The sequence below is a fragment of the Heterodontus francisci genome, chromosome 14 (genome assembly GCF_036365525.1).
Source record: "Heterodontus francisci isolate sHetFra1 chromosome 14, sHetFra1.hap1, whole genome shotgun sequence".
NCBI lineage: Eukaryota > Metazoa > Chordata > Chondrichthyes > Heterodontiformes > Heterodontidae > Heterodontus > Heterodontus francisci.
This window is the reverse complement of record NC_090384.1, coordinates 46711134-46725135: the sequence shown is the minus strand read 5'-3', so window position 1 is coordinate 46725135 and position 14002 is coordinate 46711134. Positions and strand designations below refer to the sequence as shown.

Below are 14002 nucleotides of genomic sequence, written 5' to 3'. Positions count from 1 at the left end.
GAATTTAAGCGGGTTCTCGCTTGATCTTCCCTCTGCTTGTAGATTAAGGTTGAAATTTTGTGCCAGAGTTTTCTCTGAGATCATTTTCCCTTGTTAAGTCCTCCTCAGTCCAACCCATTTTGAGACTGAGGGACCCAAACTCAACATGGTTACACCTAATTTATGGGCCTAAAGCAGGCATAACAATAACCAATTTGGCAATGCAGAGAACCACAACAGATCTGCACGGGTGTTTGAGCCACTGCTAAATTGGTCAGGGTCTGTTTTAGGTGCCCCTGAGGATGTTTGAAGTGACCTCTTTTCAATATTAAAATGAGTCCCCTATACTCACCTCAGACCAAGATGGGTAAATTCATTTGCCCTCGTCGGAGCCTGCATTTCCAGATCTTGAACAGCCTAACCAGCAGCTGCTCAAAAAAAGGTCCAACCTCAGGTCCAATTGGGACTAAAGCAGGCCTAAGGACCTCTCCCGCAAAACAGGTGAAAGCTTTATTTTACTATGCAAAGTCATTTCAATTGGTGATTCTCATCAAGTGTGTGCTGAATAAACTAGATGATGGCAGCACACAAATTAATAGGACCTCTGAATATAAAGGGCACACTGTGTTTTGATATTATGTGTTACTTTATCCATTCAAGTAAAGAAATAATTCTGATATAGGAACAGGAGTAAGCCATTTACTGCCATAGGGCAGCACATTTGTGCAATGGTTAGCACCACAGCTCCAGCGACCCGGGTTCAGTTCTGGGTACTGTCTGTGTGGAGTTTGCAAGTTCTCCCTGTGACTGTGGGTTTCCTCCAGGTGCTCTGGTTTCCTCCCACAGCCAAAAGACTTGCAGGTTGATAGGTAAATTGGCCATTGTAAATTGCCCCTAGTGTAGGTAGGTGGTAGGGGAACAGTGGGAATGTGTTAGGAAATATGGGATTAATGTAGGATTAGTATAAATGGGTTGTTGTTGGTCAGCACAGACTCAGTGGGCTGAAGGGCCTGTTTCAGTGCTGTATCTCTCTATGACTCTATTTAGCCCCTCAAGCCCGTTCTGCCATTTAATGAGATCATGGCTGATCTGTGACCTAACTCCTACCCTTTGCCCATATCCCTTAATACCTTTGGATAACAAAAATCTATCAATTTCAGATTTAAATTTAGCAATTGAACTCGCATAAATTGACATTTGTGGGAGAGAGTTCCAAACTTCAACCACCTGTTGTGTGTAGAAGTGTTTCCTCATTTCAGTCCTGAAAGGTTTGACTCTAATTTTGAGACTATGCCCCCTGATACTAGACTCCAGCAACCCGATCTGTTCCCCTTAATATCTTGAAAACTTTGATCAAATCACCCTCAACCTTCTAAATTCCAGGGAATACAACCTAGTTTGTGTAATCTCTCCTCTTGGAAGCCAAGTATCATTCCAGTAAACGTGTACTCCACTCTCTCCAAGGTCAAAATATCCTTCCCCAGATGTGGTGCCCAGATCTGCTCACAGTACTCCAGGTGTGGTCTAACTTGGGCTTTTTACAGCTGATGCATAACTTTTCCCCCCTTGTATTCTAGTCCTTTTGATATAAAGACCAGAATTCCATTGGCTTGGTGGAGGCAAGTTCAATTGAAGCATTCAAAAGGGAATTAGACTGTTATATGAAAAGGAAGAATGTGCAGGGTTATGGGGAGAAGGCAGGGGAATGGAACTGAGGGAATTGCTCTTTCGGAGAGCCGGTGTGGACACAATGGGCCGAATGGCCTCCTTCTGCACTGTAACAATTCTGTGATTCTGTGGCTTTTTAAATTACTTTCTGTATATGTTCATGACATTTTAATAATCTGTATACCAGGATCCCCTCCACCCTCCCCCAAGTCTCTTTGGACCTCTACTGTTTCTAGCTTTTCACCATTTAGAAAGTATCCTGTTCTATCATTTTAGGTCCAAAGTGGATGACCTCACATTTGCCTACATTGAAATCCATTTGCCACAGTTTTGCCCATTCACTTAATCTATCAATATCCCCTTGCAATTTCATGCTTCCATCTACACTGCTTACAATGCCTCCCATCTTTGTGTCTTCAGCAAATTTGGATATGTTGCTTTCTATCCCATCATCTATATCATTAATATGGTGAATAGTTGAGGCTCAACACAGATCCTTGCAGCACACCACTAGTCAAATCATACCCATTATCCCTACTCTGTCTCCTGCCACACAACCAATTTCCTAACCAGCTCAATAATTTTCCTTCAATTCTATGGGCTTCACTTTAGCTAACAGTCTTCTTTGAGGAACTTTACCAAACGCCTTCTGGAAGTCCACATAAATAACAGCCATAGATATTCCTCTGTCCATTGGTCACCTTTTCAAAAAAATCAATCCTTTACATATCCATGCTGGCTCTGTCTGATAGCTGAAAAGTTGCAAGATGTTCAGCCACCTTATCCTCTAGCAATTTCCCAAGTAGTAACGGTCTCTCTTCCTAGGTTTCTACGTGAGTCTGGTTGTATCTCGTTGGTGGAACCAGTACCAGAGCATGCCATGGCTGGACCGCCTCATGTGCACCGTTTCCTGTCATGTCCAAGGCACGGACGAGTATGGCAGGATGCTGCGGAGAACGCTCATGCGCTATGCAAACCTCGCCTCCATCCTCACCTTCCGCTCGGTCAGCACCGCCGTCTACAAACGCTTTCCTACTATGAAGCACATGATGGAGGCAGGTGAGCAAACACAGCAGGGCAGCCGACAGGAAAAAGACAGCGTCAGAGCCCCTCCCCAGACACATCTCCATCCATGTCTGGGGATGGGGGGGGAAGAAATGAGTGGCAGGTAGGTGAATCAAAGGGGGGGCACAAGGTGAGGAGGAAGAAATTCGAGGTGGGAAGGGAGATCAAAGGTGGGAGAGGAGATATGATGGGGGAATGAAAATCAGAAGGATACAGGGAAAGAAAAGATGAGGAGACGGAGAGGAAATCCAAGAGGGAAAGGGAAATCAGAACAAAGAGTTGGAACAAGTGGGGAGGGAAAATCAGATAGGGGAAAGAGAAACATCACAGATGAGAATCAGTCCTCAATGCCTCCTAAGGGGCTGTTAACAGCAGGCCTTGGCAGCAGCCAGCCATGCACTTGCAGAGATGTCAGCTCAGGTGGATAATGGAGGTGGTAAAAGTACAATACATGATATACAAAAAATACTCCCATAAAATGAATGGAAAAAATGCCCATCCAGTATAGTACTGAGCCATACAGGCCACAGGGTATCATGTTCAGTCCCTGGTCTGTTGTGAGTTACAAATTTGAATTGGGGCAGCAGCTGTGGAGATAGTTGACCTCAGTACCCTTTGGCTACAAGGGAAAATCAACCAGAATTTCTGCTCCTAGTTATTATTCATTGATCCATGTTGAAAATATTTGTGTGGGTGTTGACGGAGAACAGGATTGGGTTTGTTTGTGATGCCCCTGTATTGGAATGTTTTGATGATGCTCACCATCTCAGTTCACAATTAATGATAAGCACTTGAATGAGGCTGTAGAAGGCAGCCAGCCTTCAGCTTTAGTTAATGCCTCCAGAGAATGAGGAATATAATTGGAACAGAATTATTCACCAGGGTTTCCGCTTTTGGGCTCGCCAACATTTAATTTCTGCCCATTAAAATGAGAAATTAGGGATTGTTGGCTGCAATAGCTGAAAATCCCAGCCATGATGTACAGCAGCTATTCAGTAGATCATAGAGTGATTTCCACATCCTTTCCTTTGTCTGTCGGCTTTGCGTTTCCAGGTTTCATGACTCCAGATGAGCACAAGAAGTTTGAAAGCCTGAATTCACCTCACAATAAGTTCTGGGTTCCCTGTGTATGGTTCGTCAATCTAGCGGTGAAAGCAAGGAAGGAAGACCGGATCAGTGACTACGTGTCTTTGGCGCACATCTTCAGAGTGAGTGTCTACACCTGGTTGAGCAGTGTTGGCAGCTGGGCCCTTCCTCAGAAGAGTCTCAGCAGTCACCTCTCCTGGCCCTTCCCTGCGTGAAAGATTGTGTCCCAAAAGTTATTTATAACTCTGCTGCTTCTGGGTTTCGGAGAAGTGGATGAGAATGAGGGAACAATTAACAAAGTGATTACTGACAACGCAGCCAGCAGCTTACGTCATCCGACTGCGCCAATCTGCGCGCATGGTTCCTACCCTCTGCGCATGCGCTGCGTTCCGCAGGGCCAGGACTGGTTGGCGCATGCACAGATGATGTCATTGCGTAATGCGGGCATGTGGGGTTGGCGCACGCGCAGATAACATCATCATGTAACGCGGGCAGATGATGGGGGGATCCGGGCCAGAGAGAGCAGGGGTGGGGGGAGAGGGGGTCTGGGGAGCGGGGGGAGAGGGTCTCTGGAGAGCGGGGGTCTGGGGAGCGGAGAGAGAGCAGGGGTGGGGGGGAGGAGGTCTGGGGAGCGGGGGGAGAGGGTGTCTGGGGAGCGGGGATCTGGGGAGCGGAGAGAGAGCAGGGGTGGGGGGGGGAGGGGGTCTGGGGAGCGGATAGAGAGTGGGTAGGCGGAGAGCACGGCCGAAGACCTTGCTGGTGGCGGATGCGCTCTCCTCCTTCCCCCGCCGCCCGCTCCCGACCCCTGCCACCCGCCCGCTCGCTCACAGTCCCCGGCCCGCTCAGTCACCGCCCCCGGCCCGCTCGGTCACCGCCCGCTTGCCACATCCCCAACAGCTGGTTCACCCGCCCGCTTGCTCCGTCCCCTCCCCGGCCCGCTTGCTCCCTCCCCTCCCCGGCCCGCTCGCTCCTTCCTCTTCAGCCATTGTGTGCTGCCATGTGTTTAGGTTGCCATCGTGTGATTATTTGAGCAGCGCCATCTTTAATCCTGGCAGCTGCCTGATGTCGCAGATTCCTTCACGTGCTGGAAATGTGTCCAGCTGCAGCTCTTGTTAGACCGCATGACGGCTCTGGAGCTGCGGATGGACTCACTTTGGAGCATCCGCGATGCTGAGGAGGTCGTGGATAGCACGTTTAGCGAATTGGTCACACCGCAGATTAGGATTGCTGAGGGAGAAAGGAAATGGGTGACCAAAAGGCAGAGAAAGAGCAGGAAGGCAGCGCAGGTGTCCCCTGCGGTCATCTCCCTCCAAAACAGGTATACCGTTTTGGATACTGTTGAGAGAGATGGCTCACCAGGGGAAGGCAGCAGTAGCAAGGTTCATGGCACCGTGGCTGGCTCTGCTGTTCAGAAGGGCGGGGAAAAGAGTAGAAGGGCTATAGTCATAGGGGATTCGATTGTAAGGGGAGTAGATAGGCGGTTCTGTGGTCGAAAACGAGACTCCCGAATGGTATGTTGCCTCCCAGGTGCATGGGTCAGGGATGTCTCAGATCGGCTGCAGAACATTCTGAAGGGGGAGGGTGAACAGCCAGTTGTCGTTGTGCACATAGGCACCAATGAGAAAGGTAAAAAACGGGATGAGGTCCTACAAGCAGAATTTAGGGAGTTAGGAGCCAAGTTAAAAAGTAGGACCTCAGAGGTAGTAATCTCAGGATTGCTACCAGTGTCACGTGCTAGTCAGAGTAGAAATGAAAGAATAGTCAGGATGAATGCGTGGCTTGAGAGATGGTGCAGGAAGGAGGGGTTCAGATTTTTGGGACATTGGGACCAGTTCTGGGGGAGGTGGGACTATTACAAATTGGACAGTCTACACCTGGGCCGGACTGGAACCAACGTCCTTGGGGGTGCTTTTGCTAACGCTGTTGGGGATGGTTTAAACTAATGTGGCAGGGGGATGGGAACCAAACGAGGAGGTCAGTGGACAGTAAGGAGGTAGTAACTAAAGCCTGTAAGGAACTAGATAATGAAGTCAGTGTGACTAAGGGGAAGAGTAGGCAGGGAGTAGATGATGAACGCAAAGGGACTGGTGGTCTGAGGTGCATTTGTTTTAATGCAAGAAGTGTAGTAGGTAAGGCAGATGAACTTAGGGCTTGGATTAGTACCTGGGAGTATGATGTTATTGCTATTACTGAGACTTGGTTGAGGGAAGGGCACGATTGGCAACTAAATATCCCAGGATATCAATTCTTCAGGCGGGATAGAGAGGGAGGTAAAAGGGGTGGAGGAGTTGCATTACTGGTCAAAGAGGATATCACAGCTGTGCTGAAGGAGGGCACTATGGAGGACTCGAGCAGTGAGGCAATATGGGCAGAACTCAGAAATAGGAAGGGTGCGGTAACAATGTTGGGGCTGTACTACAGGCCTCCCAACAGTGAGCGTGAGATAGAGGTACAAATATGTAAACAGATTATGGAAAGATGTAGGAGCAACAGGGTGGTGGTGATAGGAGATTTTAATTTTCCCAACATTGACTGGGATTCACTTAGTGTTAGAGGTCTAGATGGAGCAGAATTTGTAAGGAGCATCCAGGAGGGTTTTCTAGAGCAGTGTGTAAATAGTCCAACTCGGGAAGGGGCCATACTGGACCTGGTGTTGGGGAATGAGCCCAGCCAGGTGGTTGAAGTTTCAGTAGGGGACTACTTTGGGAATAGTGATCACAATTCCGTAAGTTTTAGAATACTCATGGACAAATACGAGAGTGGTCCTAAAGGAAGAGTGCTAAATTGGGGGAAGGCCAACTATACCAAAATTCGGCAGGAGCTGGGGAATGTAGATTGGGAGCAGCTTTTTGAAGATAAATCCACATTTGATAAGTGGGAGGCTTTTAAAGAGAGGTTGATTAGCGTGCAGGAGAGACATGTTCCTGTGAAAATGAGGGATAGAAATGGCAAGATTAGGGAACCATGGATGACAGGTGAAATTGTGGAAAAAGGAAGCATACATAAGGTCTAGGAGGCTGAAGAAAGACGAAGCTTTGGAAGAATATCGGGAATGTAGGACCAATCTGAAACGAGGAATTAAGAGGGCTAAAAGGGGTCATGAAATATCTTTAGCAAACAGGGTTAAGGAAAATCCCAAAGCCTTTTATTCATATATAAGGAGCAAGAGGGTAACTAGAGAAAGGATTGGCCCACTCAAGGACAAAGGAGGAAAATTATGCGTGGAGTCAGAGAAAATGGGTGAGATTCTAAACGAGTACTTTGCATCGGTATTCACCGAGGAGAGGGACATGACGGATGTTGAGGTTAGGGATAGATGTTTGATTACTCTAGGTCAAGTCGACATAAGGAGGGAGGAAGTGTTGGGTATTCTAAAAGGCATTAAGGTGGACAAATCCCCAGGTCCGGATGGGACCTATCCCAGGTTACTGAGGGAAGCGAGAGAGGAAATAGCTGGGGCCTTAACAGATATTTTTGCAGCAACCTTAAACACGGGTGAGGTCCCGGAGGACTGGCGAATTGCTAATGTTGTCCCCTTGTTTAAGAAGGGTAGCAGGGATAATCCAGGTAATTATAGACCGGTGAGCCTGACGTCAGTGGTAGGGAAGCTGCTGGAGAAGATACTGAGGGATAGGATCTATTCCCATTTGGAAGAAAATGGGCTTATCAGTGATGGGCAACATGGTTTTGTGCAGGGAAGGTCATGTCTTACCAACTTAATAGAATTCTTTGAGGAAGTGACAAAGTTGATTGATGAGGGAAGGGCTGTAGATGTCATATACATGGACTTCAGTAAGGCGTTTGATAAGGTTCCCCATGGTAGCTTGATGGAGAAAGTGAAGTCGCATGGGGTCCAGGGTGTACTAGCTAGATGGATAAAGAACTGGCTGGGCAACAGGAGACAGAGAGTAGCAGTGGAAGGGAGTTTCTCAAAATGGAGACATGTGACCAGTGGTGTTCCACAGGGATCCGTGCTGGGACCACTGTTGTTTGTGATATACATAAATGATTTGGAGGAAAGTATAGGTGGTCTGATTAGCAAGTTTGCAGACGACACTAAGATTGGTGGAGTAGCAGATAGTGAAGGGGACTGTCAGAGAATACAGCAAAATATAGATAGATTGGAGAGTTGGGCAGAGAAATGGCAGATGGAGTTCAATCCTGGCAAATGCGAGGTGATGCATTTTGGAAGATCCTATTCAAGAGTGGACTATACAATAAATGGAAAAGTCCTGGGGAAAATTGATGTACAGAGAGAATAGGGTGTTCAGGTCCATTGTTCCCTGAAGGTGGCAACGCAGGTCAATAGAGTGGTCAAGAAGGCATACGGCATGCTTTCCTTCATCGGACGGGGTATTGAGTACAAGAGTTGGCAGGTCATGTTACAGTTGTATAAGACTTTGGTTCGGCCACATTTGGAATACTGCGTGCAGTTCTGGTCGCCACATTACCAAAAGGATGTAGATGCTTTGGAGAGGGTGCAGAGGAGGTTCACCAGGATGTTGCCTGGTCTGGAGGGCGCTAGCTATGAAGAGAGGTTGAGTAGATTAGGATTATTTTCATTAGAAAGACGAAGGTTGAGGGGGGACCTGATTGAGGTGTACAAAATCATGAGAGGTATAGACAGGTTGGATAGCAAGAAGCTTTTTCCCAGAGTGGGGGATTCAATTACTAGGGGTCACGAGTTCAAAGTGAGAGGGGAAAAGTTTAGGGGGGATATGCGTGGAAAGTTCTTTACGCAGAGGGTGGTGGGTGCCTGGAATGCGTTGCCAGCGGAGGTGGTAGACGCGGGCACGATAGCATCTTTTAAGATGTATCTAGACAGATACATGAATGGGCAGGAAGTAAAGAGATACAGACCCTTAGGAAATAGGCGTCATGGTTAGATAGAGGATCTGGATCGGCGCAGGCTTGGAGGGCCGAAGGGCCTGTTCCTGTGCTGTAATTTTCTTTGTTCTTTGTTCTTTGACTGTGACGTCTTAGTGGCACAGGCTGCATTTTCGCATGTGCCATTGCAGCGCCACCTATTGGTGGCGTTGTCAGCAAATGCACCAACAATTGATGAGAAAAAGGCACTATATAAATTTAAGTCTTTCTTTCTTTCTTGGAGCAAAGGAGATCAAGGCGAGATTTGATAGAGGTGTACAAGATTCTGACAGGTTTGGATAGAGTAGACAAAGAAAAGTTATTCCTATTGGCTGATGATACAAGGACTAGGGGACACAGATTTAAGGTTTTGGGCGAGAGATGTAGGGGGTTATAGAGTCATAGAGTCGTACAGCATAGAAACAGGCCCTTCGGCCCACCGCATCCATGCCGACCATAATGCCTATCTATACTAATCCCATCTGCCTGCATTAATTCTATATCCCTCTATGCCTTGCTCATTCAAGTACCTGTCCAGATGCCTCTTAAATGTCGCTACTGTTCCTGCCTCCACCACCTCCTCAGGCAGCTCATTCCAGATACCCACTATTCTTTGTGTGAAAAATTTACCCCTTTTGACCCCCTTTAAACCTCCTCCCTCTCACCTTAAATCTATGCCCTCTAGTTTTAGTCACCCTTACCATGGGAAACAAACTCTGGCTATCTACCCTATCTATGCCTCTCATAATTTTATATACCTCTATCATGTCCCCTCTCAGCCTCCTTCGCTCCAGGGAAAACAGACCCAGCCTATCCAATCTCTCTTTATAACTCAAGCCCTTCAAACCAGGCAACATCCTTGTGAATCTTTTCTGCACCCTCTCTAGCTTAATCACATCTTTCCTGTGGTGCGGCGACCAGAACTGCACACAGTACTCCAACTGCGGCCTAACCAGCATCATGTACAACTGTAACATGACGTCCCAACTCTTGTACTCAATGCCTCGGCCAATGAAGGCAAGCATGCCATACGCCTTCTTCACCACCCTGTCTACCTGTGTTGCCACTTTCAGGGAACTATGTACTTGCACCCCAAGGTTGTGAGGAAGAACTTTTTAACACATCCAGTGGTAATGACCTGGAACTTGCTGCCTATGAGGGTGGTGGAAGCGGAGACGATGAATGATTTTAAAGGGAAATTGGATGGGCACTTGAGAGAAATAAACTTACAAGACTAAGGGAATCGGACTGATTGGATTGCTCTGCAGAGAGCCGGCATGGACTCGGTAGGTCAAATGGCCTCCTTCTGTGCCGTTATGACTCAATGACTCTATGAACCCTGTGCTCATTGACTTACATTAGGTCCCAGTCAAACAATATCTTGATTTTAAAATTCTCATCCTTGTTTTCAAATCCCTCCATAGCCTCGTTCCTCCTTATCTCGGTAATTTCCTCAAGTCCCACAACCCTCTGAGATATCTGTGCTCCTCAATTTCTGGCCTCTTGAGCATCCCCGATTTTAATTACTCCACCAATAATGGCTGCGTTTTCAGTTGCCTAGGCCCTAAGCTCTGGAATACCCTCCTTACATCTTGCTGCCTCTCTACTGTACTTTCCCCCTTTAATACGCTCCTTAAAACCTACCTCTTTGACCAAGCTTTTGGTCATCTGCCCTAATATCTCCTTATGTGGCTCAGTGTGATATTTTTAGTTTTATAATGCTCCTGTGAAGCACCATGGGACATTTTTATACATTAAAGGCGCTATATAAATCTAAGTTGTTGTTAGCCAGTTTCATTTCCATGCAGCCCTTTAATACCATAGGCCTCTATTTTGCTAACAAGTCTATTATCTTGTACTTTATCAATTACCTTTCGAACATCCATATACACACACTATCAACCACACTCACCTTATCAATTCTCTCCGATACTTCATCAAAGAACTCAACTGAGCTACTGAAACACAAATTGCCTTTAATAAATCTCCACTACTAATGTTAGGTTGACTGGCCTGTAGTTGTTGGGTTTATCCCACTCACCATTTTTGAACACAGAATCACAGAATCATTATAGTACAGAAGGAGGCTATTCGGCCCATCGTGTCTGCACCAGCTCGTCAAAAGAGCAATTCACTCAGTTCCATTCCCCGCCTTCTCCCCTTAACCCTGCACATTCTTCCTTTTGAATGCTTCAATTGAACCTGCCTCTACCACACTCTCAGGCAGAGAATTCCAGACCTTAAACACTTGCTGCGTGAAAAAGTTTTCCTCATGTCACTTTTGCTTCTCTGACCAAATACTTTAAATCTGTGCCCTCTCGGTCTTGAACCTTTCACAAGTGGGAACAGCTTCTCCCTATCTACACTGTCCAGATCCCTCATGATTTTGAATACCTCCATCAAATCACCTCTCAGCCTTCTCGTCTCCAAGGAAAACAGTCCCAACTTCTCCAATCTATCTTCATAACTGAACAGGGGTGTAACATTTGCATTCCTCCAGTCCTTTAGCACCACTCCCACATCTAAGGAAGATTGGAAGAGCATTGCCAGAGCCTCTGCTATTTCCACCCTTACTTCCCTCAGCAACCTCAGATGCACCCCATCTGGACTGGGTGACTTTTCTACTTTGAGCATTGCTTCTGCTTTATACCCTAGTCAATTTCTCTACTACCTCTTTTACTGTGACATTGGAAACTTCCATTTATTTTGTGAAGACAGATGCAAGGTACTCATTTAATACCTCAGCATACCCCTTGCCACCACAAAGAGATCTTCTTTTTAGTCCCTAATTGGCCCCACCATCCCTTTGACTACCCTTTTTAGTGATTTATATGTTCATAAAAGACTTTTAGGTTCCTTTTTATGTTACCCATGAATCTATTCTCATACACTCTCTTTTGCCTCCCAGATTTCTGTTTTCAGTTCTTCCCTGCAATTTCTGTACTCAGCTTGGTTCTCGACTGATTTATGGGCCTGATATTTATTAGAAGCCTCCTTTTTCTCCTTCATTTTAAATTCCATTTCTTTAGTCATCCTGGAAGCTCTAACTTGGATGCTGTTCCTTTCCCCCTCATGGGAATGTGTCTAGTCTGTACCTGAACTATCTTCTCTGTGAAAGCTTCCCATTTCTCATTTACTGTTTTACCTGCCAAACTTCATTTCCAATCCATCTGGGCCAGCTCCCTTTCAGCTCAGTGAAATTAGCCCTCCTCCATTTGAGTATTTTCACATTTTATTTTTCTTTGTCCTTTACAATAACTACTCTGAACCTAATGATATTGTGATCACTGTTACCCAAATGCTGTCCCATAGAAACATGCTCCACTTGAGAAGGAGGGAGGTCCGGGCACAGGCAGCGGGAGATCAGCAACCTCAGGGCTAACAGGAGAGCGTGCCTCGAGGTGGGCACGCAAACAGCCTCCTGTGTGCAAAAGAGGCTACCCTCCAGAGATGGTCTACCATCTGAGGCTCAACTACATGCATATGTCCAAGCGGCAGTGTCTCCAAAGACTGTGCCTTTCCAGGGAGTCCATCACTGATCTGTGTGCCATGCTGCAGGATGAGCTGAGCTCCATGGGAGATGGTGACACCCAATGCCAGTGGCACTGAAGATCACTGCGGCACTGAACTTCTACACCTCTGGATCTTTCCAGGGATCCACTGGAGATAGGTGTAGGATCTCGCAGTCTGCAGCACATAGATGCATCAAGATGGTGATCAATGCCCTTTTCAAGAGGGTCGGGGACTGTGTGCATAACCATCACTGGATTCCCCCAGGTGCAGGGTGTGATTGACTGCACGCATGTGGCCATCAAGAATCCCACAGACCAGCCAGTGGCCTTCATCAACAGGAAGGGCTTCCACTCTCTTAATGTACAACTGGTCTGCGACCACCACAGAAGGATCTTCAGGTGTGTGTACAGTTCCTGGGAAGCAGCCACGATGCTTACATACTTCGGCAGTCCCAGGTGCCACAACTTTTCTGGCTCCCTGCGTGCCTTCAGGGATGGATACTCGGAGACACTGAGGACATTGCTACTTACACCTGTGAGGAATCCACATACGAATGCAGAGGTGGGGTACAACAACTGCCACGGGGCAGGTGATTCAGGTGCCCCGATCGATCCACTGGAGCCCTACAGTATGCCCCTGTGAGGGTCGTGTATTGTGGTGGTCTGCTGTGCACTGCACAACTTGGTGCCGCAGATGGTGGGGGGGAGGTATTGAACAATGAGGATCTCGTGGATCACGATGCCTCCTCCAACGATGAGGTTGTGGAGGAGGCTGTTGACCAGGCTAAGCAAGATGAGGTACCCCAGGGACCATAGGCAAGCTGCAATGAGATACATGCAAGGAAGGCTTGGGATGAGCTTACATATAGTTTCTTATGACCCTTCCTATCTGTTGGAACCATACCAATAAAGCCTTAACTTTATGCAGCCCTGCTATCGCCTCCTTCATTTTGCAATCCATCGTCCAGCAAACAGTGGCAAGGCTGAAGCGCTGACTGCATGCGGCTAAGTCCATCACTTCCAGCCCATTGAGGGAGCCAGACTGTAGATGAAGTCCCAAAGGGCAGCAAGAATTGGAATGAGATGTAGCAACAATACATTAACCCTTTATTATGCGGCACAACAAATGTGAGGCTTAATACTTAGATACACTATTCACCTGTGAAGCCTAAGTGCTGCTTGGTGCTCTTAAATTTCATATACATGCTCCTGCATGGTGCTCCCCCTGCACTTGCAGCTGAGGTGCAGCTAGGCTGCTAACCTTGTTTCCCTGTGGCTTGGGATGATGTTGGTTGCCGTGCTCTGGCTGCTTGAGGCCTGGAGGGCCCCGGCATGCTGAGGGGCTCCTCTGCAGGTGCAGAACCCTCCTCTGTTGTCTCAGCTAATTGAGGCACTGGTGACACTGGCAGAGGGGCTGAGGAGCCACTCTCCATACCAGGAGCTCCTTGAGAGGAGCCACCAGATGCAGAAGGCAGTCACTCGTTCTCCCCAACAAGGCATTCGTACCTCCCTGATGACTAGAGAAGTATGAGGACCTGGCGGACACTCCAGGCACTTCACACCCCTCTCAGCTCACCACTGCTACATAGAGCTCATGGACAAGGGGATCCACTGACTGGTCTGATGGATCTGGCTCTCCGTGAGAGTTTCCAATCTCTCCATGAAGGAAGCCAAGTGCGCACATGGCAGAGACAGGGTAGCCTGGATGGACTCCTCCATCATCCATGCTTGGGTGTGCATAGCTTCTGGCAGCTCCACTATATGTTCCCTTACCTCTCGCTGCAGCTGCAGCAGTTAACATGTTGCCATCGACTCAACATCGGCTT

At 47.5% G+C, this 14002-nt stretch overlaps 1 protein-coding gene across 3 annotated transcripts in view; it reads left to right on the top strand.

Annotated features, from left to right (window-relative positions):
• Positions 1-14002, top strand: part of LOC137377020 (bestrophin-4-like) — a 33252-nt gene that overhangs the window by 2316 nt on the left and 16934 nt on the right. For all 3 annotated transcript variants that reach the window (XM_068046158.1, XM_068046159.1, XM_068046157.1), the window contains exons 3-4: positions 2473-2706; positions 3766-3920. In XM_068046158.1, the coding sequence (XP_067902259.1) occupies positions 2473-2706; positions 3766-3920 (389 nt within the window). The remainder of the gene's footprint in view (positions 1-2472; positions 2707-3765; positions 3921-14002) is intronic.